The sequence below is a fragment of the Manduca sexta genome, chromosome 2, assembly GCF_014839805.1.
Source record: "Manduca sexta isolate Smith_Timp_Sample1 chromosome 2, JHU_Msex_v1.0, whole genome shotgun sequence".
In the NCBI taxonomy this organism is placed as follows: Eukaryota; Metazoa; Arthropoda; class Insecta; order Lepidoptera; family Sphingidae; genus Manduca; species Manduca sexta.
The window spans coordinates 7126479-7150005 of NC_051116.1; the positions used below are offsets into that span (position 1 = coordinate 7126479).

A 23527-nucleotide genomic window follows, 5' to 3' on the forward strand; every position below is an offset into this window, starting at 1 on the left:
AGACTATCCAATAGGGAAGACATACAGAACGAAATAATACTGCTAACGAAGAAAATAGAAGCACAGAAGACCAGGATACTGACGCTGAAGTCGGAAGCCAACAGTAATCTGACGTCAGCACTCGACGAAACCAAAGTATTACATGCAGAATACGTCAGATTACTGAACCAAGTCGAAGAACTGACGGGTAAAGTGCAAGCAATAGAGAAAGAACTCAAACCAATTGTCACAAAACTAAACGAGATAGAAAGAACACAGTCACCAGACAGCGCTTTCTACACAGACCAAACCAGAGCGAAGTCAGGGGAGTTTGGTTATTCGCCACAGAGTTCGGACAGTGATGACATAGATCTCAAGATAACCAGCTTCGAAGATCACTCCAAACAGATCAAAGACAAATTCAATTCCATAGACCAAATGTCGCAGTCAATGACTGTCGACTTAGAGCGAAGAGTGGCCGACGAAGACGATATAAGGTACAGCGAAAGTCCGTCTAAATCTTCGACTTCTTCGAAAGAGAAGAAAGGATTTTGGGAGAGGAATTTCGATTCGCTGAAACGTAAAAACAAAAAGCCGAAGTCGCCCGACAAAGTCGACGTTATGTCGCAGAGTTTGAACGAGAACTTTTTCTACAACAACGACAATATCGAATCGGACTTCGACAGGTTTAACAGTCTCAGACATTCCAAGAAGAAGGATAAGAAAGAAGTGGGACCAGTGAAAAGCAGTTCTTCGTCCAAAATACCAACTTTTGCCGCGTTAGGAAAGATTATGAAGAAAGATTCGTTCGGAAAGAAGACCAAAGAGATATCATTCAAAAACGACGATAGCGAATCGAAGATCAGATACATCAAGAACGCAAAACCGACTAACGCTGAAAACAAATATGTTAAAGCAAAGTCGCTATCACCCGACAAAGTTAAGGACGAAGGAACGATCGCTGAGGAAACAGTCGAGGAAATGGCATCTCAAAAAAGTCGGGTTACGTTCGAAAGCGACAACGTTCAAGCGGCTAAGATACTCCACAGGAAAAGTTGTGGAGACGAGCCTAATGTCAAACCTGAAGGAGCGAGGATGTCGGATTCTGGGAAGATTCCTTCCCAAGATGATATAGACAGGATATCTAAGGTGACAATAGACGCGCCGATTCTGCCAACTGACGCAGACATGAACTCACTAGGGAAGAGAACCTTGGACAGTTTGATGGAGATAGAGAGGAAGAGATTGGAGATGTTAGAGGAGCAAGGTGAGTGTTCATACTTGAATAAACTAGAAATGATCCAATCAAAATTACGTATTGTATTTAAACTATAGAAAATGATCCGTATTCTCGTGTAACAAAGATGGATATTATTCTAACGTAGTTTATAGTTCTAATAATGCGATAGATTAGATTTAACGCTTGGTTTTTTCTTGATTTTAATATCGAAAAGGCACGCCCTTCTAAATCTCAATTTCTCATCGTATTTTTCTAATATTAAAAGGTATGAAAGCTTTTGAAAATATTTGGATGCGTGTTAGAAGTAAATGCAGAAACAGTTGAACGGATTTCGATGAAATTAAGCACACGGGTAGACCTTTACCTAGATTAAAATTTAGAATTTTAGTTTTTACCTTGGTAACTTATTACCGTTTGATTTTTTCTCTGACTTTTAAGTAGATGGCGTTGACATCGTACAGATGGCGCCATAGGTCGGTGCAGTGATTTAGGATATTTTGTTGAAAGGTCAAGTATACTGTAAACTGACTTACGAAACTACAATCGTAGAAAAAAATGCATTAACACAATTAATTTCACGCCCAAACGAATTCTATATTAGTGACAAAAAATCAGCAAAAGCACAAAGGCTTGAGTAAATGTTCAACGGTTTTATAGAATACACGCGAAAAAAAAAACTTACGATACTGTTCATGGTGCATTAGTAGTTTTGTTCGTAAATTCATCAAGGCGTAACACCTTGGTGTACTTTTTTAAGCTGTTCTGGATTTGTCTAACCCCGATAAAGATTTCTCATGTTTACGCGAATGTTACACATTAAAATAAAACTATTTTTCGGATGTATAGCGGAGTGGACTGTCCGCTACGTGGCGAAGGCTGTCGTCTTCGAAACGTCGGGAAAAAATTAAACTATAAAAAATCGAGATAAAATCCGTAAAATAGTTTAGTTTTAATAATCCCGATAAAGTTTTACCAGAGATAAATAACCATTTATATATCTCCGGGATAATAAGCCTATGTCCTGCCCAGTGTCTCAAACTATCACCATACCAAATTTCAGCGAAATTCGTTCAGTAGTTTTCGAGTTTATCGCATTCAGATAGTCAAAGGCGGTGGGGGATGTATGTATGTTAAGTCTCAAAAGAATTGCTTGCCTTTACGTAACCTAAAACCTTACTATTTAAGGCAAGGTGTCTAGAAATAAAATTCTTAGATGTAGGTCAATAGACACATGAATTATCATTTACCATCTACCAATCCTTTTGATTAACTATGCAACTATTTCCTAATGTTATTGTATTGCAATCCAAATGATAGAACTCTGAAAATGTAGTTAATATTATTAAGTGACCTATAGGTAAACGTTAAGTTAGTATTGAAACAGGTATACTAAATTATTCTTCACAGGTTGTCAAGTAATAGAAAATGAAAGGGAGAAAATCTCAGAACTGAAACGTCGCGCGCAAGACGAAACGAAGAAACTGTGGGACCAGAAGTACAAAGAGAAGTCGGTCGAGAGCGAAATTGGTGTGCCAGTCGAGTCCGAACGAAGGAAGGACGATTATGACCGAAGAAAGGACGAGTACGACCGACGAAAGGATGATTACGACCGAAGGAAGGACGAGTACGAGCGGTCGAACGACAAGATGATCACCAGCTTGATGGAAGACTCCAGTGTTATGGACGATAGTTTTATGGCGAATTCTACTGCTTTTGAAGAGAGGTGAGTGTTTTTTTATATAAAGTTGTCCTATAAATAACTTTCTTCAGTTGGATGAATGTTCTTCCATTATAATTATAAAGGCTCTCTAGTAACTTTTTACTTTTGATAGAGAAACATCTCTATGACCGTCATAAGTAAGCATAACATACGATAATCTATCTAAGACGTATGAAATTTATTTTCGGTATATCGAATTTTGATCCAGTATTAAGTTGTTTACCTACAAACTCACTGGAGTTATAGCTTAATTATGTTTCCAAATAAATACTGCTAAATTAAATGAGACTATAAGCTTCCGTTTTTAAATATTCATGAGTTGTTCTCAAAAAGGAAGGATTTGTATTTGGTTGCGTATCTTTATCAAGATTGCATTATTTATGTAACGATTGGTAGATATTGCATTTTTGCATAACATTATACAGGTCGATTCTTTATATAAATATTTATTATATTTTTTATGACTTAATTATCGGACGATCAGTTTAGTTGATGTTAATAGGTCTGAGTGTAAAGAGTTTTAATGCTATCTAGCATTTTGAATTTCATAACTTGCTACATAGTTATTGTCCCCCGGAACATAATAAGCTAAGTCTCATTTAGCTTTGATTTGATGGTCCTCAAACTGGAATGCAAAAGTGCTGGCACACTGCTTGCAAGCAAGAATAGGTGACGTGGTACATTACTCATTCTCGCATAATATTTTCACTTAATGTAATCGGTTTTAGAACCTTTTTTTATAAAATAAAGATCCAAAATGTAGGTTTGCTATAAACCTAAATTTAACTTTCTTTTGTGATACCATTTTCCATCCCACAATAAAGTGAAAAAAGAATATACGATCCCGCACTCGCATGAGGGGACAACAATGAATCACTTTTGTCGTGCAATCATTTTTGATAAGATAAACGCGCGCCAGTGGTTTCGCGACCTCTCGCTGACGCGAACGCACGCGCACAGACCGGTTTTTGAGTTTTTTACTTTTTGCAATTCGAAATTAAAAAATACGGTTATAAATTTATTTGAACAGCACGAAGGTTGCATTTGTGTTTTATGTGTACGTTATTAATGTTTTGTTTGGGTTATTAGAAATGTTGATTTATGTTTTTTTTTATAATCCACTTACTTTTTTATATATATAATTAGTTGCAAATGGCCAGTACCAAATTTGTTTATGTTTTTATTTAATAAAAACCTATAATTGTTTCATCCTTTGCACGATATATAAAAGACAATTTTTTTTTTTAATTAAAAAAAACACTAATTGATAGTCACGATGCGTTCTGAATTCAAATTAGTCCAACTACAAAATCTGACGTCAATGTGAAAGTCAAGTTAAACAATACACAATAGTAAGTTGTCGTATTTGCAGTGTCAATGTTGATATAATTCGAACGGAATTTTATATGACTACCAATCTGCTAGCGATTTGAAGGATCACAAGGTTTACTATGGAGTGTAACTTTTTTTGTTATATGTGGTATATATTTGTAATCGTAATGTACAGTCAGTTTTGTGCCTCGATATAGGCAGAGATGTAACTAATCAATGAGTTATTGCATGTCCTTTGCATAAAGTACTTGGCACTAAACGTGATTTACCTTTTTTAAATTATTAAGTTTCATATGCTTCGATTGCTTAACCTAAGTTCGAACTCATGAATCAACCATTCTCTTAACTGATAGATCATAGAAGTAGGGGTTAAGGCAATCTAGAATTATTCAAACAGATGTCAAATATTGACTCAATACAATACTTGTAAAGTCATAAAAAAAAACTTGTGGTTAGCCTACTAAGAGCCAAACAAAAATTACTCAAAAACGTCCAAATAATCCTAAAATAGTATTCCAACCTACTTCAACGTCCCCAAAATATCCAGCAATGTATTAAAATAAATCTTACATATCGGTGAGAAGGACATTTATTTCTTTGAATTTGAAAACTTAAGTATATTGGTAAGCGAATCTTGACATCGACATTTAATTATACATACATACATACATACATACATAACATCATGCATTTATCCCCGAAGGGGTATGCAGAGGCGCAACTAGGGCACCCACTTTTCGCCAAGTATGTTCCGTCCCATGATGTGATAGGGGGCGAGCCTATCGCCATATCGGGCACAAATTCCAGACTCCGGGCTGATACTGAGCAGAAAAACCCAAATATCACTTTGCCCGACCCGGGATTCGAACCCCGGACCTCAGAGCGCTATTGTACCGGACATGCAATACAACTACCCCACCGAGGCAGTCATTTAATTATTTATAGTTTTTATTCAACACCATCTATTGGCATATCTATGACAATATTTATTTATAATTTAAATTAATACATGATTGGACACTACTATACTACCCTATCAGCCGAGACATTAATATCAATTACGCCATGGCGGCCGGCCCCGATTGTACCGCGACCTATTTAGTAAGAATCTTATTGATTAATGGAGCGTGTCGCGAACGTTTTGTGCTGATTTCATGCTCCATACACGTCAATGGTTGTCTTTTGTATTTATATAATATCAGCCCTGTATCATATATTGTCCTACTGCTGGGCACGGGTCCCTTCTACTGAGAGGGATTAGGCCTTAGTCCACCACGCTGGCCTAGTGCAGGTAGACTTCACATTTCAAAATTCCTATAGAGAACTTCTCGAGTATGCAGGTTTCCTCACGATGTTTTCCTTCACCATTAAAGCAAGTGATATTTCACAAAGAATACGCACATAACTGTAGAAAAGTTTGAGGTGTATGCCCGCCGGTTTTGAACCTGCGGACATTCATCTCGGCAGTCCGTTCCACACCCAACTAGACTATCGCCGCTTGTTTATGTGTGTATTTAATTAAATTTAAATATTATTATAATTTTAATACTAGGTTTTTGAATGACTCTTCCTGTATGTCAATCCTTGTTGGGGTAAAAGTGCGCACTTACATCATAAAATCCTATGAAATCAAATTCAGTGGTTGGGGAGAGTGATATCCCCTCGAATGATAAGACCGCCATTTCTACCACCGAGGTTTAAACTATTTCCATCATATATATACATATTTGTTTGTTATTTAACACTTATCATGTACAAGATATATACAGCCAGTCTTGCGTAGGGTTATATAAAATGTATTGTTCAATTGAGCATAATGCGCTCGTACACTCTGGAATGATTGTGCATGATATCATCCCGTGCAATTCTTTATTCTTGATGATGTCATGACATGTTGTGATCATTGCTTCGTGTAGAACGTAGATTGATGTTCCTTGCACTCACAGCAAAGGATAAACTCTATTATATTGTAAACTAACGACCCGCCCCGGCTTCGCACGGGTGCAAATGCTGATACTAAATACACTACATAAAAACTGTGAATGTTGTATATAAAAACATAGCGGCCCGCTCTGGCTTCACACGGGTATAACATAACAAAATAACAGTATTTCTCCACTATTTAATGGATGTTATTATTATACATATAAACCTTCCTCTTGAATCACTCTATCTATTAAAAAAACCGCATCAAAATCCGTTGCGTAGTAAAGATTTAAGCACACATAGGGACAGAGAAAGCGACTTTGTTTTATACTATGTAGTGATGTTCAAAGTTAAGGTGTTCAAAATGTTATTTAACGTCTAAAGACGTTTGACCGTTTTTGACCGCTATTTCGTGAACGACTGAGTTTAATTTCGCAGTCTTACTTTATACTATCCATGATGAAAGTAACCTGTATGTAGTCCTCTGCCTGCCTCGGTGGCGTTGTAATGCGTGCGTGGTACGAATATGAATATTGCGTCAAGTTCCTGGGTTGGAATCCCGCTTCGGGTATTCCAATCCAGGGTAATTGGGTTTATCCATTTTAAAAATTACTCAGTCGCAGCTTGAAGTTGGGACTTCGGCTGTGTGATACCCCCGTGCCTCGAAAAGCACTTAAAGCCGTTGGTCCTACGCCTGATCTCTTCGATCATGTCGGATCGCCGTCTCACCGGACTATGAGAGTGAAAGAACAGAGAGTGCTTGTGTATTGCGCACACACTTGTGCACTATAATATCTCCTGCGTACCTGTCCCAAATCCGTTGAAATTGGCCGCTGTGGCCGACATTCGTCTAGGAAGGATTCATATTATGATAATATAAAATTCGCCTAGATTGGGCGACCACTAGTTTATTTGTAAGACCCAGTATGCTTAGTAGGAATAGATTAAACCTCAACTATATGTGCTTCTGAAAACTCAACTCATGCGCCACTTATCTGAACACTTTAAGTTGTACAAGCAAGGTATGTTTGTTAAGTAAATTGCGAGCTAGTTCTCATGATATCATCACACGATAAGAAGTTTTGTTGTAATATGAATTGTTTTAGTTTTAATTAAAATGTTTGTATAAAGTTAGAAACTTCATGGTGTTAATCAATGCCTGAATAAATGGTTTCATTTGTGGTGAGAGTCCGCCTGGGTAGGTACAACCGCAATGTCTAAGTCTGTCGCCAAACAGAAGTGTGTAGTCACTGTTGTGTTCCGGTATGAAGAACATTGTAGCCAGTGTAACTACTGGACATAATAAGACTTAACATCTCACGTCTCGGGATGGCGAGCTCAGTGGAAAATCAAACAATACTTTGTAATTTAAATTGTTTCTACTCTTTATGGGCGGCCGTATCGCTTACCATCAGACGAACGGCAAGCTCGTCTCGTCATTCAAAGCAATCAAAAAATCTTAGTGTAAGATATTTTGTAACACCTGAATATAATTTTAAAAAGCCACCCAGTCACTTCAATGGTAGCTTTAACTTCGCCTATAAATCCAAAAAAAAAAACAATAATTATTATTTTTTTTACTAGTAAACTAAAATTATCCAACCATATAAAACTTAGAAAACATTATCATTAAAATCATCAAAAAACAGACTCAACTATGTCTCCTACAGGCTAATACAAATATTAACTGCGGTAATCTAATCTACAATCAAGTTTTCAATTTCCCTAGTATAACGATGTCAATGGGCCGCGATAGGCCGTCCCTTTGCCCGACTAGTCGGCCGACATATCTAGGTCGCCATCGGGTCATGACACCCATGTTATTAGACTGAGTCTAAAGTATGACATTATATAGGGTGCTCAGTAAAATGAATTCGGACCATGTTAATGAATTTTTTATGTATGTACACTAAAAAATTTGTGATTTGTAATCTGATTTACAACCCTCTTGTTATATTCAATTGTAAGAAGGGTGAAAGTGGTCCCACAAAAATTAACAATCCTCGATAATAACAATAATTATTTATGTTTTTTTAGCAGTCTAGGCAAAATTTTGTGTAGTCAAATCTGTATTGAACAGTATTCTTTGCCACATCAACAAACAAATAATATTTTTCGTGAACTATTAGTCTACGACTTTCCATTCACACAATTGTAAAGCTGATGCAGGTAATTAAACGTTATTAACATACTTAAATGGGTGCGAATGTGTTACATTCCGAAATAGGTTCCATTGTTCTAATGGATCAATTAAAAATGGTTTAAGATTTGAATGTGTGTGAAAAAGTATTTTCAAATCGTGTAGTGATTATAAATATTTTAGTAAGGTAAATCTATATCACTTTATAAAGGATATTATTACCATATCATTATAAAATAGATAAAATGCTTTATTCATCACGGAGGCAAACATAGCGCTTAGATAAGTCAAGGTGCATGACAATATTTAAAACAATGTTTTTCCAAGATAAAAGTCCCGCTATAGATGTCTTTTTCTGGAACAAACAAGTAGCTTATGTCCTTCCCAGAGTCTCACACTATCTCCATACCAAATTAAACTAAAATCGGCCCAGTGGTTCAGCCGTGCAAGCGTAACATACATGGCTTACGTTCCCATTTATAAGTATTGATGGTAGCGAGTCTAAATACCATAAAATTAATACTAAGATATTCCTTTATGTGTTAATCAGCTAACGAATGCTTTAAGCTTATTAAGAAGTCGCTTCGTCTGATAGGCATGAAATATAGTTAAGTATAGATATATCTTTGTATAGAAAACAATCACCATGTATATAAAGTGTCATAGTAAAACAAACATTAATAAATCAGTTAACGAATACTTAAAACTTATTAAGAAGTCGCTTCGTCTGATAGGAAATATGATTATAGATACATCGTTGTATGGAAAACAATCACCATGTATAAGTGTCATCGTAAAACAAACATCCTGTATAATCGAGTATGCAGATGTTTGCTTTTGTCTCTCTAAACATTCAAACATAGCACGTCTACGATTATGAAAGCAGGCGTCACGTCGTTTCTATTCAACCAAACAACGGGCAGATGTAGTACAGTGTTCGACAGTAAATATTATAGAAGTGGGGCCAACCCCACTTAAAAGTGGGGTCAACCCCAATTTAAAGTGGGATAAAGCGAAGTTAAAGAAGACTAGATAGAGTAGTGGGTAATGAATGTCAAACTGAAAAATGTTTACGTCAACCCCATATAAAAGTTTATGAGAAATAGGTAAAAGACTTTTTTTTTAATGGTTGAATCCGATACCACTTTACTGTATGATATACCAGTGTGTCATGGAACCTTTCCTACCAACCCTTTAAAGATACGTGCGCGACAATATAACGTTAATTTTAATATAATTTCGCCACATATCTTCACATGCAGCTTCTTGAGATAATGAAAACTGGTTTGTCTAGTCGTTTTGTTATTTTATACGTTACATTATAGGCCAATAAAATCGTTTACGCGGAATATTATTAAGTTATTTATGCATACGTTGTCATACATAGAATCATAGATTATTAGACTGTATATTTTGCTAATTTATTAACTATACAATTACTAGTTTTTGCTCGCGGCTTCGTCGGCTTGAAAGAGTTTTTCGGAATAAAAGCCCCGCTATATATTTTCTTGGGATAGAAAGTAGCTTATAACCTTCCCAGGGTCTTAAACTATCTCCATACCAAATTTCATAAAAAACCGTTCAGTAGATTTTGAGAAAATCGATAACATACAGACAGACAGAAAAGCGGGCTTTGTTTTATAATTTGTATAGATTATCGATTTTTTTGTCCAGCCTAAAGCTAATTACTCTACTCGCCTTCTAAGACTTCTGTCAATCTTTAATTGCACCGAAGTCTGTTAAAACATTTTTTATACCATGGTAGCTTTTGGATTGCCAGAATTTTAACACCTTTAAAGATCATGCTTTTTGCATTCTCGTAATTCTGCATTTTATCCTTAAACATATCAAAAATGATAAATAATAATTTCATTTGTGGCTTACGCAATGATTTCGTTTGTGTCAAATTAATACCAAAGTCCAAATGGATTAATAATTATGTTTAATTTGTACAAAATCAAGCTTCCGTGATAACCTTTAAAAAAATTAAGATTGTTTATCCACTATCTCGTGTTATCGGTCTGTATAATTGCGTGCTGTTGAAGTTTCGACTACATTCCACGATGATAAGGTATTTTTCAAATTGAGACATAAAACAGAGTACACGGATGATTTATGAAATGTAATTTATGGCTTTTCAACTAACCAATTGTATTTTTAACTTTGCAAAATTAATAGCATAACGATCGTATTATAAATCTATCTTAATCTTGGTGTAATCAAAAATGATACGAGTCTCAAGACCTCTTAGGGCTCAGACCTTAGAATATCTAGACTTGTTAACTACCTAGATATTTATACTGCACCTAGATCCCCATTATGTTAACTGCGTTAGAAGTTAATATTATTATAAAGAACCTTAGAAAATATTTTAAAAGAGTAAGAATGTCATGTAACGCCCCGACATTGATTGATATGTCAAAATTATCCATAACTGATAATGATATCAAGTATTGATAACATCCGAGATTTTTAGGCTTACGTAGATACGGAAGTCATTCTTATGTTATGCCAACATCAAAATAATAGCATATATACAGAATATAAAAGATTTAATAATGAAATACTACTTTACGTTGCCAAGAAATGAAACAACCGCTTTTAAATTAGGTCTTTGTTATATTACAATACTACTAGTAATAATATAAGATTATATCATCGAGTTAGAAACTAATAATACTTCATTTCGAAGGTCACATTCACTGGCACAAATACCGTGAAACAAATAGCGTTTTATATGAACGTTCGAGTCTAACTCTTTAGTTAAGTAATTGCATTAGTTCGGGTACTTATTCCCTCCGTAATTTTATATAACTTCCGGAAAAAGGAAGTTCTCAATTCGTGTTTTTGTATTTTGTTCATAGTTACTTTTGATACGTTTTTTAATTGATGTAAATTTTTAGGTTATAGCAAGTTATGGGGCTACGTTAACAGTGCGCAACGATGTAATTATAACTACTTTGCTTTGCTATCCCTAGGGTTAGATAATATATTATTATAACTTCTATAACACATAGATATTAGACACATTCACTCAAGTCGAGTCTTTAAGAATTCTTGACGTTTTAGAATACACAAAATGCATAAATGGATGTTATTTTAAAAGTAAACGCATTAAATATTGTATGGATTTAGATGAAATTAGGCAAAAAAAGGACCAAGTACTGGACATAGTCTATTTGATGCGAAAATGCACAGTTGAATTTTTAATCCAAGAAAGGAAAGAACCCAGAACTAAGCCAATCTATCAAGTTTAAAAATGAAAACATTTTCTCCAATAAATCGGTTTCATGTATTCATTATTATTTATGGAATGAAGTTCGCCTTTATTGCTATGCTCATTATTATTTCAATAGAAATAATGATGATAATAATAATCTTTTTAATTTTAACCTTATAAGTAGATTTTTAATTATTAACAAATTTTAATACTGCTCAAGAAAAAAAAAAACTATATCTAAAACTTTGACGGTGACATACGTTTATCAAGTGACCGATTAATCCGCCACGCAGTGTACAGTGCCGCGGTGACTGTCAGTTCGTTGGGTGGAACCGACGACATGTGTTATAAATGTTAAAGTGATACAGTGTTGTGATATCAGTGAAAATGTCTAAAAATAAAGAGAAAATGAACTCTTTATTATGTTGGTGAGTATGGAGGGGATTGCTATTGCTATTGATGAATGATTTTGAAAGTCGAATTTGTCGATGTAAACAAACATTTCGATTATACAACATTATTATTGATCATTTAAATGTGGAACACTGACTTCTATGACACAGGTACACATTTAGTTTAAAAGTCAGATGTCTCAAAACTTATTGTCAGTATTGGTCATTTAAGTGATTTTCGTATAACATTTATTGTATATTTATTTAATTTTTATTTCACTAGAAGGTTATATATAGGTATAATATAACCAGCTTTAATTTTAATAATCATAAAACAAGCTTTTGCTCGCGACTTCGCCTGTATAAAAAAGTTTTCCGGCATTAAATACCAGTTTACATTTTCTCGGGAGATAATGAAGTTTATATTTTAAGTTATACCTTTGGCAATACGTCGGTTAAAACTATAAAAAAATCAAAAAATGTATGACCTTTTATGTAGTTTACCAACAGCACAACTATCGTAGAGAGGTATACGATCGAGAAAATTATTTAAATTTTTGCCTAATTTATCCAAATTCGACAACACAACGAAAAATCTTACGAAACTAAAATCATTTGCAAAGTAATATCGAAAGTTGGTAACTAAATGACATAAGCGACAATGGGTTTTATACATAATTGGAATAACCCCTTTTTTCAACCTTTTTACCCGAATTCAAAAAGAAGGAGGTTTTCAATTCTAAAACGTAATCTTTATTAACAATTGTTTTAAAAAAAAATTCGCTGAAGTCAATTACCATTCCAAACGTCGATGTAATTATAATTTATCGATACGAATTGAAGTGTACATTTCGAATGGAACGATTTCTCTGACCGTGTAACACGTTCAAGAATTATTGTGTAAAATTTTCGTAATAGAATTAAACAATTGTTTTTAACCGACTTAAAAAAGGAGGGGTTCACAAATTCGCATGTATATTTAAAATTGCTAGATAAATTAGTTTAATACACGAATGAATATACGAAAACAATGTTTAACTTTAATTAGGCACCACCTATTCCAAAGTTTTTAAGTAATGTTGAATTATTTGTATGTTTTTAATGGTTTTTGAAGGCGGTTTAATTGTGTGTGTCAAAAAGTTATTTTGAACATGACAAAATAAGAATACTTTACGAAGTCTAAGTACACTATTATTACAGGGTCAAAGTATAGTTACTTTAACATTTGATGACACCTTTACCATATTTGAAAAACCTTTTTGTCATAATAAGAAAAAATAAACATAAAATATATTAATTTGCTACATAACTCTAAAGGTAAAACATTTATAGAGCCAAATATTTTTAATAAAAATATTTTCTTTATAGTTTCATACGAATCTTCATAAACGTCTTCACAATGTTGTAATAAAAAGTTTTGCGCAGCAGGAAGTCATAGAAATACGGAAATAACATCATTGTCATTGCCAAATGTGTATGAAGCCAATGGCTCGAGTATTAAAAGCTATAATTCATTTCGACCCGCGCGAGAGACTGCGTGGACTTTTAGCATTGTTTATTCGCTCTCTTGAATATTCTTGGATTCTTTCTTTATTTAAATATAGAGCAAAAATAATGTTGGCCGGCTCAGTGGCGTAGTTGTAATTGTACACGGTACGGATACGACTATCGCGCTGAGGTCCTGGGTTCGAATCCCGAGTTGAGCCAAATAATTTTGATTTGATTATAATTGACTGGCTTAGCCCGCGCGAAAAGATATTCCGGGATAAAAAGCAGCGCACTTAGGAGTAATGGAACTTATTATTAGTGAAAAGAATTTCAAAATCGGTTTAATATTGCCTGAGATTATCGCGTGCAAACAAATAAACGAACTGTTCAGCTTTATAGATTAATTCCGCTCAAAAGTCTGTGGTCTGGAATTGTTCCCGGTAAACGGTAAGACTCACCTCTTATATATGACCTAACGTGGCGTAATGAGGGTAAAATAACACCACTACCTACCACTGAAAGGTAAAAAACGTAGTAACTATCTACTTTAGAAATTGCCTACTAACATTTCCTACACACTAGAGTAATTTCCAGAAGTAATGATTCTTTTCTGAAAAGGATGGTCCTAAAATGTAGTCACAGAACTCAAACCTAACTCCACTGACCCCGTACAGGGGCCTTATTCTATATGACACTGTAGACGCGTAACGTGGCCGCGTCATGTTATCTTAGTGAAATTTGCGTGGAATGGTATTCTGTATGCCAATTTCTATTATCTTAAATGTGACACGGTGTGTCACAAGCTTGTTACGTACTGAAAATAACGTGTGGCATAGAGAATAAGGCACCTGTAATGTAAAAGTGGTTGTACTACGTACTTAAGAAATTTTCTAGTAACAATTCTGTTCTGAAAAGGAGTCCTTAAATTTAATTACAGGACTCAAACCAAACTCCACTGACCCCGCACAGTAGTGGGTTGGCAAAACGAGCGATAAATCTGAACAATAAAATGTACATTCGGTTTTATTGTGATCCTAATGGCGTATTAAAATGTTTTAGATCACAAAATATGGGATGTTGACCCGTGGTAGTCATTGACGCATCCAGTGACGGCTGGACATACTCTCATCACGCCTTTTGTCTACGAAGGGGTAGGCAGAGGCGCAACTAGTGAATCTAGTTTTAGTTGTATATTTTGCTCCATTATCCCATATAGGACAAATCTTTCGCCATATCGGGTATAATGTCCAGATTCCGGGTTGATATTGAGCAGGTTCTATGATCCCACAGGGGGCGAGTCTACGCCGTATCGGGTACAAAAGACTCGGGGTTGGTACTGAGCAGGAATACCCAATATCAATTTTCCCGACATGAGAATCGAACTCCAGACGATAGCATGGCAATTGTAAGGCAATATAAGTACGCCACCGAGACAGTCCTACGGATAATACAGAAATTGAAAGCCATAATAGTTTATGTTTACGAGAATGTTAGACATCGAAATGAAATTATTTTTCGGATTTTATCGCAGTACTATAAATAGTAAAATTTTCTTTCGACGTTTCAAAGACTGCAGCCTTCATGGTTATAGTGCGGACTGAGGTGTAGATCTTACGAAGGCAAAACAATATCTTCCTACATTTTACAAATATACATTTTTGATTTTTTAATAAGTCGGTCCGATCTACGGAAACAAGATCTTCAAAATTGCTTATAGGCTCTACACTTGCATTGACTGTGACTTATCTATACTAATACGGGGTGTTCGAGAAAGTAGTGTCGAGTGCTCTATCTCTGGACCTCCGCTTGACACTACTTTCTGGGACACCCTGTATAAAGATGAAGAATTTGTTTGAACTTGCTAATCTAAAAACTAAACTGATTTTTTTTCACCAATCGCAAGCTATATTACACCTAACTGCTATAGGCTACTTTTTATTCCGTGAAAGTATTTATCCCGTCACAAATCTTTACTCGGACGGAGTCGCAAGCAAGAGCTGGTATTTAATAATATAGTATACGGAAATCTGGACATTTGTTACTAATATTAACTTTCATTAGCGGTAAGGGAGTTATTAGGATTCTTCCCTTTCGGGGGAATGAAACCATAGTAATATAACAATGCTCCCTACTTCCTTTTACTGATTACTAGCTTTTGACTGCGGGTTCGCCCGCGTGGATCAAATTTCCAGTGTTGATATTTTGCCGGGATAAGCCAAGCCAAGCATTCAAGAGTAATGTGGAATTCTATAGCACTCAGCAATTATGAAGCTTCCTATAAGTAAAAGAATTTTCTAAATCGACTCAATAGTTCCAGAGATTAGTCCTAACAAACAAACTTTATCTTTTTATAATATTAGTAAAGATTTAGCTATAGAGTATATTTTGTGTTGTTGGTGGATATATTTTATATCCGCCCGAATAGCGACCATTTAACACAAGTTAAAATCCGCCGTACTGGCATACGTAAGTGTGTCGCGTCTCGGGATCAGCCTGTGTATATCCAGTTCCCACAGGCCGGTACAATTGTGTCGACTGGTGAGAGAATATCATCTCTCGGCTGAAGTCTGCTAAAATATCCCCCGAGGTTACTTTTCTTTATGAGGTCAATGTATCACTTCGTAATCTAAACCCTAAGGTTATATAACGAAGACACAGTACCGTACTTAAACCCGCACTCTATGCGTATGTACAGTCAGCAGGAAAAGTAGTTGAATAAATACAAAATTTCAATACGCATTTTAAATTTTGTGTCCGTATCTACAATCGTTTTTTTATTCACTAAAATAAAATTCACAAGGTTTACTTTGTTGTAGATAAGGAAAAAATATTATTTCGATTGAAGTTAATGTGTAGAAGTTTTTTAAAGTATTTCTTGTTCATAATATTTTTTTTTCCAGTTTTTTAAGAATTTATTCAAAACAATGTGCATGAAGTTCTGTTTCGCATTTTTAATGTTTTTTTTTTTGTTTACAGTTCGGGGCTTATGTCATCGTCCATAGAAGAGGTAAGTGAACATATTAATAACACAATTTACTAATTATTCATTCAACTTTACACACAATCATGTATTAACATTTTTTTATTCAATATTCACATACAGAAGTGTATTTACATTTTTATACTAGACATTCGCGTACAAAAGAAGAAACTACAATCAAAAGATATACAAAAAAACTGCGAACGTAAATCACAGACGGTTTATGTATTACTGCTACGATATGCCCTATTATAACTGTTCTTCTTCTTAGCCTTAACACTCTTGACAGAGTAGTCGTGGTCGTCATGTAGTGTTTTAAACCATTTAAACCATTTATTTCTCTACACACACATAAATACAACAAAAAAAAGTATAAAAAAACACACACACACAGTTAACAATACCAGGCACACAACTGTTTTCCGGAGGAGGACACCTATGCGCTGGACCGATCAAGTTAAATCTGCCGTGGACCGTCCCGTACATGAGTGCACCAGAATATCCTCTAACAGAGAGATATGGCGAAAGATTATAAGTGTTAGTGCTACTTTTATAGGGAAAATATAAATATTTCATCACATAATCAAACTCTACATGAACCTGCATAAAAATCAACAAAAAAATCCATTCCTACTCCCGTCAACCAGTCAACGAAGTCGTAACTTCATAAAGTCGGTGTTTGTGTGTGTCTGTGTGTGGTAATATTTATAACCGTGGATACGTTTAGATCCGTCGACGGTCCTAAAATAAAACAACAAAGGAATAGTTGCATGAACGCGTCAAAAGTTAAATTAGACTTACGCGAGGTGCGGATTTGGGTGACGTTTGGGGGCCCAGAACCCCCGATGTTTGGTATTTCGGTGTAAATAAAAATAAAATGTAAATTCGTAGGGATATTAAAAAAATCATAAGTTTTAAAATGTACTTAATTGTTCTTTTTCATTAGACATTTAAAGGTATTAAATTAGTCTATACTGGAAAATTATGAATCACGAAGATAAACAATCTTCGATAAGGTTTTTAAAAACCTACTTAAGAATTATATCATTTGCAGTCTTTATTCCACATGATTACCGCGCCGTTAAAGCCGATTTACTTTCAAAATAACAATATTTTTGTCACTTTAGGCTTTAGCGTCCATTACGTTATCTAATGTGCCTAAAACGTTGCCAATCATCCTTATCTAATCACACGTAGATAACACGTCCCAGACTTCAATCAATATTGATAGGCTGTATGTTCAGATTTATTTTCGCTTTTGTATGAGAATGGATGTCATAACATAATTATGTATAAGATATACATACGTATATTTTTCTCATTTCAATTATTTTACAATACATTCTAACAGTAGTTATAAACTTGTTTTGGCGTTAAGAGGTGGTTAAGAATTGCTTAAATAGCTCAAATCATCACCGGTCTCCTAGTCTAAACCTTATTAAGAGGCAAGATGGTGGGTTTTGACTTACAGCTGATCGACTAAATTTGTGTTTTAACGAAGCATAGCTTTGCGATATTTTTAAATGACTGAAACGCTCCTGTAGTCATAAAATAGAGTTAGCGTTAAGAAATCATAAAATCTATTGCACATTGATACAGTAATTATATTTCAAGTCATAGAATCGTATACGGGTTACCTCCTTCCCTACATCGTATACCTTACATCAGCCTTGTATTATATACTGTCCCACTACTGAGCACGGGCCTTCTCTACTACTGAGAGGATTTAGGTTTTACTTCACCATGCTGGCCTATTGCGGTTAGGCAAACTTTACATACCTTCGAAACTCTTATAGAAAACCTATCAGATATGAAGGTTTTCTTCTCACGATGTTTTCCTTCACCGTTAAAGCAAGCGATAATTAACAAAGACACACAACTCAAACGAGAGATGTGAATACCCTTAGGTTTTGAACCTGCGGACATTTGTCTCGGCAGTTCGTTCCTCTCCCAAATACGCTATGGCCGCAACGCATACCACCATACATATTATGGCGATAGCCTGCCATAGTCGATGTTTATGGGCGGTCGTATCGCTTACCATCAGGCGAACGGCAAGCTATTCTCGTCTTTAAAAAAAACTTGCGGCATAGGGAATCAGGGCCCTGTGACAAATGAAAAAAAAAACGGGTTTAGCAGTTATTTTGAACCAAATATTTTCCACCTATCCAACTTACCCGACACACTCATTGTCTACCGATCTGTCTGTACCTGTCATCACTGCAATCCAGATTGTAGAGATGCATTACAACAGAAATTCGTGTTAACGCAGCCACCTTTACATGTCTGTCAACAACCCAATCCCACGTGGGCTTTGATGGAGCTCTGAAAATAAAGTATTGTATGCATTTGCATAATGTTAAACAGATGTATCATCGGCTATTGTACGCATTGTGTGAAATGTTTTCGATGTGTTTCTAACCTAATATTGGGTTTTAGGCAATTTGGGAGGCCGGCATAATTTTTGCGATCGTAGACGATAAAGCTGGAAGTTGTTTGTTTAATTACTAACGTGACGTTCCCTATTTAACCGTATCAAAAATTAAAAAGTAAAATTGATTGTCTGAATGTCGGACGGCGTCATGCTTTCAGGCGCTTGGAATATACATAATTGTTTTCGGCTTTGGACTCGCCTTTCCTTCATTACTCAACTGCGATAAGTCTTCTATAAAATTTTATTTTTAGCTAACCACTCGGGTATCACGGGAGAGGTCTTAAGTCCTATTATTTCTTTCTTTATAAAGACCTCTGCTACTCCAATTGCCTCATTGATCATCGAAGTTATTGATCTCTCAGCTATCACTGTAAAGAGGCGAAATTGTATCTCTCTAAGAGCCGATTTCAACGAACAACCCCAAACTCGTCGGACAATACCTTCGGCAAAGTCATTTCCTTAAAACAGAGAGCTTTCTAAACGAATTAATACCCTATAACCGATGAGCAAAATTTATTTGGGGTTAGCAATTTTTAATTCGACTCCTAGAACCAATCAAAATAACTCATTGGTACGAATGTCAAAAAATCTTTGTTCTGATTGGTCGTTTTTTAGATCAAAAACAGCGATTAGGATCGTTTATTGAAATTGGCGGGAAATCAAATATTCAATAATGACATTCTACGAAAGATGCGGCGATAGCCTAGTTAGGTGTGGAACGGTCTGCCGAGACAAATGTCCAACTGATTTTTCTAAAAATTATGTGTGTATTCTTTGTGAATTATCGTTTGCTTTAATGGTGAAAGAAAACATCGTGAGGAAACCTGCAAGCCTGAGAAGTTCTCTATAGGGATTTTGAGGGTGTGTGAAATCTAACCCGCACAGGCCAGCGTGGTGGACTAAGGCCTAATCCCTTCTAATAGTAGAGGGGGCCCGTGCAACAGTGGGACATATATAATACAGATCTGATATTATTATTATATTAACGTTCTACGTAAAGCCACTGATGCCAAACAATACGGACGTATGCACAAGATTCCTTGGCATGTTTTTAAAACACATGTCATATGTTCTCACGATAATAATTGACCGAGTTTTGTAAAAAACAAAACTGAATTAAACGTCCTCGAGAATACATAAAATAAAGACATTTTTGTCTCATTTCTTATTTTAACGGTTTGGCTGTTGAAGGTTAATTTTTGTTTTAAAATAAAGAAAGAAATTTATTCTTGTAAGACTGTATCAATAGCAGCATTTTATAAATATTCAAACTGGAAAATAATATTCTTCGTGTATGTTTATCGAGGTGGAAATATATTGAATCCATTTTAATAATGCCAATATTGGACTACTTAACTTTATGCGAAGTAGCTAAAGGAAGATTTCCGCTGATTTTAAGTTTATGGCAATTGGTGACTGCAACGACTTATTTCCTTATTGGGGACAATTGTCTTTTCAGTAATATTCCAAACTTCTTGCGAAGTACCTAAAGGACTTAAGTTCTTCCGCTGATTTTAAGTTAATAGCATTTGGTAACTGCAACGGCTTTGCTTATTGGTAACAATTGTATCTTTATGAATATTCCATAATACAATGAGTTGAAATTTCAATAGTTTTATTTAAATTGAGAAACGGTTACGTAGGTCCGGTGATAATATCTTATAACGATCGATAATAAACATCTATTATGGCAGAGACATTGTAGATGCATTTTGTTTAAGGATAAGATTTAGAAGGATGAAGGATAGGCTAAAGGCAATCTCATGACCATATAAATACGTATAACAGTGAAACTGTCACATCAAAAAAATGTTATGCGAAATTCTGTTGATTCTCAGCGATTGTACGAAACGTATCATTAAACTGAAAATTTACTCGCAAGAGAATACTCCTACACAAACTCCTTTCTACTTTGGTCAGGCCGTCATAATTGTGTCGACTGGCGAGGGGTAATCTCTCGTCCGTCGACACCATCTAGATCACACTTCACTTACTATAAAGTGTAGTGCGGTCACTTTGCCCCACCTACATGAAAAAAAAAACTATATACATTATAAACATGTGAACTACAGGTATATACAAATGTGGGATGAAAACCAAACTTCGGCAAATGTTTTAATCCAATTTTAATAAATTTGTGTTTAAAATCTAACAAATTATACAAGGTTTCTTATGTTTACGCGAATGTTAGACATTGAAATTAAACTAATTTTCGGATTCTATCGCGATAATCGAAACACTAATACCGCGATAGAATCCGAAAATTAGTTTAATTTCAAAATTATACAAGGGTTTCGTCTTAAACGTCCCTTTTTCTTAACTGGCCGAAACACTCTCTTACCCGCTCGCACACTTTCGTTAATGGCCGGGCTACAAGTCTTTTCGCCCCTACACAAATATCAAAAGTTAGTCCATAACAGAAATATATTTTAACAAACATCATAATAACATTAAAGTATTATTTTAAACTAGATATTTACTATCCTTCTCAGATGATTATAGACTGTATAAAAAATAACCAAAACATGAAAGTGTCTCGCGGAATGAAAAATAGTCTCATGCCGGTATTAAAACACTCGTAGAGCAACGGTTCGGCCATTCATTATGCCGTGTCGAGTCAAAATCACTGTTTGAATTATTTTAAAACTGCATGTATATTTAGTGACTAGCTTTCTATAAATATTGTTATGTCTGTGTGTAAATCATTGTGTAGTTTTGGTGAAATGTTTATTCTTTATGTGGGAGGGAGGTGCCCCTATAATTTGCTTTGTAATCTCATGATTTTTTTTTGTGTACTGAACTAACTTTTATTATGTGGTATTGGCTTTTGTGATAAATATCAGAGCGGAGTTTTAAATTTGTTCCTATGACGATAGACTTGCCCCCTATGACATCATGGGACGGAATACACTGGCGAAAACTGCCCTGCAGTTCTGCTTACACTTTCGGGAGGAAGGCGTGATGTATGTTTTTGTAATGATTTTAATTAATATTTTTTGGCAAGAAACTTAAATACCTACACATAAAATTATATAAAATATTCACTGATCCGGTATACTCTTTTTAGGGTTCAGTACCTCAATAGGAACCTTTACAGGATCACTTTGTTGTCCGTCTGTCTGTCTATCTTTCATGACACTTTTTCTCAGGAACGCATAGAGGTATCAAGTTAAAATTTATATGAAATATTTGGGTTTACGGTCTCTGTCAACTCTGAAAGAATCAAACATGTAAGTCAACGCGATCAAAAGATATGGCCGTTTATTCGTGTATTTTGCGATTTCACAAGGGATTTAAAACCTATAGGGTACTTCCCGTTGAGCTAGAATTATGAAATTTGCCAAGAAGCAATGTCTTACAGCAACGATATAGGAAAAATCTAAAAACATTCCATATGTACTTTAATAACAATAAAGGGAACTTATTTATTTTATATCACAAACTTGTTATTTGCAGTTAGTGCAATAACTGTGTCTAGAGATCGAATGATGAAGTTAAGTTTGTTAAGTTTGAACTTATATACTTAGCTAACTTACCGACAAGTTTGTACGGAACCTTTGGTGCGTGAGACCAACTCACACTCGTCCGATTTATTAACGTTTTTAAGCTGGTAGGTCTACTTGAATGGTTATTTCATAAGTAATTTCTATAAAAAATCCTTCATATCATCGTAATTATCATCATCAGCCCACAGTCCACTGCTGGACATAGACCTCTCCCAAGGTACGCCACAGAGCCCGGTCTGCTGCTTTATGCATCCAGACGCTGCCCTCTTGTGCAAGTCGTCCCGCCATCTGACCAGAGGGCGTCCCACGCTATGTTTGCCAAGACGCGGTCTCCAACTCCTCCCTATCTTTCTATTTGATTAATTTCGTTGCGGGATAATGACATATTAGTTTTCCCTGAGACTCGCCGAGCTTCACCGCTCGGTGTCATAATGCGTGCCACTGCTGATCCTGGCTTACAGGAGTTGTAGTGCGTAGTATGAAGGCGGGAAAGTCCGGTCTCCACTCCAAAACACGCTTACTCCAGCGGTTCTCAGTTCTGCGACATGATACCAGCCCATTGCCACATCATACATACTATATCTCTTTGTAATATTTCGGATCACTTTTCTATGTAGAAAGAACACAAATCATAAATCCATGACCATGAAATAGACGTATATTGTTTTGAATGCTTCGCATGTTACTCATGTGTTAAAAAATATTATTCCTTGCCGAGTTGAGTGAAATGATTAGTCAGATATCTTTAAAACAATGAATCATACGGTTCAAATTATCTAGCGAAGTTACCTGAGTAATCGTTGCGATTGTAAAATAGTATACTTGGTACGAAAATAAACCTTATGGACCAGACAGGTCGAAAAATAGCCGGTCTACTGCGTAACATAGCAAATGACAAGATGGTACTTAAGTTTTGATAATAGGACATTTATATCTACCTTCCACCCAGATAGCGACCACCGTACACAAGGTGTAAAGCACGCTATATTGGACATAATTGTTTCGCGTTACGGGATCAGCCTGTGTATATCAAGTTGCAACAGGCTGGTATAATTGTGTCGACTGCCGTGGGGTAATCATCTCTCGTCAGTCGATATTCTATTGGACTCCACTCCGCTTACCATCAGGCTCAATGAGGTCACTTTTCTGTGCCAGGATAAAAAAAAGTCC

General features: G+C 35.5%; 1 protein-coding gene across 3 annotated transcripts in view; it reads left to right on the forward strand.

Annotated features, from left to right (window-relative positions):
• Positions 1-23527, forward strand: part of LOC115452858 (pleckstrin homology-like domain family B member 2) — a 172237-nt gene that overhangs the window by 121588 nt on the left and 27122 nt on the right. For all 3 annotated transcript variants that reach the window (XM_037437765.1, XM_037437772.1, XM_037437767.1), the window contains 3 exons: positions 3-1246; positions 2627-2942; positions 16414-16444. In XM_037437765.1, the coding sequence (XP_037293662.1) occupies positions 3-1246; positions 2627-2942; positions 16414-16444 (1591 nt within the window). The remainder of the gene's footprint in view (positions 1-2; positions 1247-2626; positions 2943-16413; positions 16445-23527) is intronic.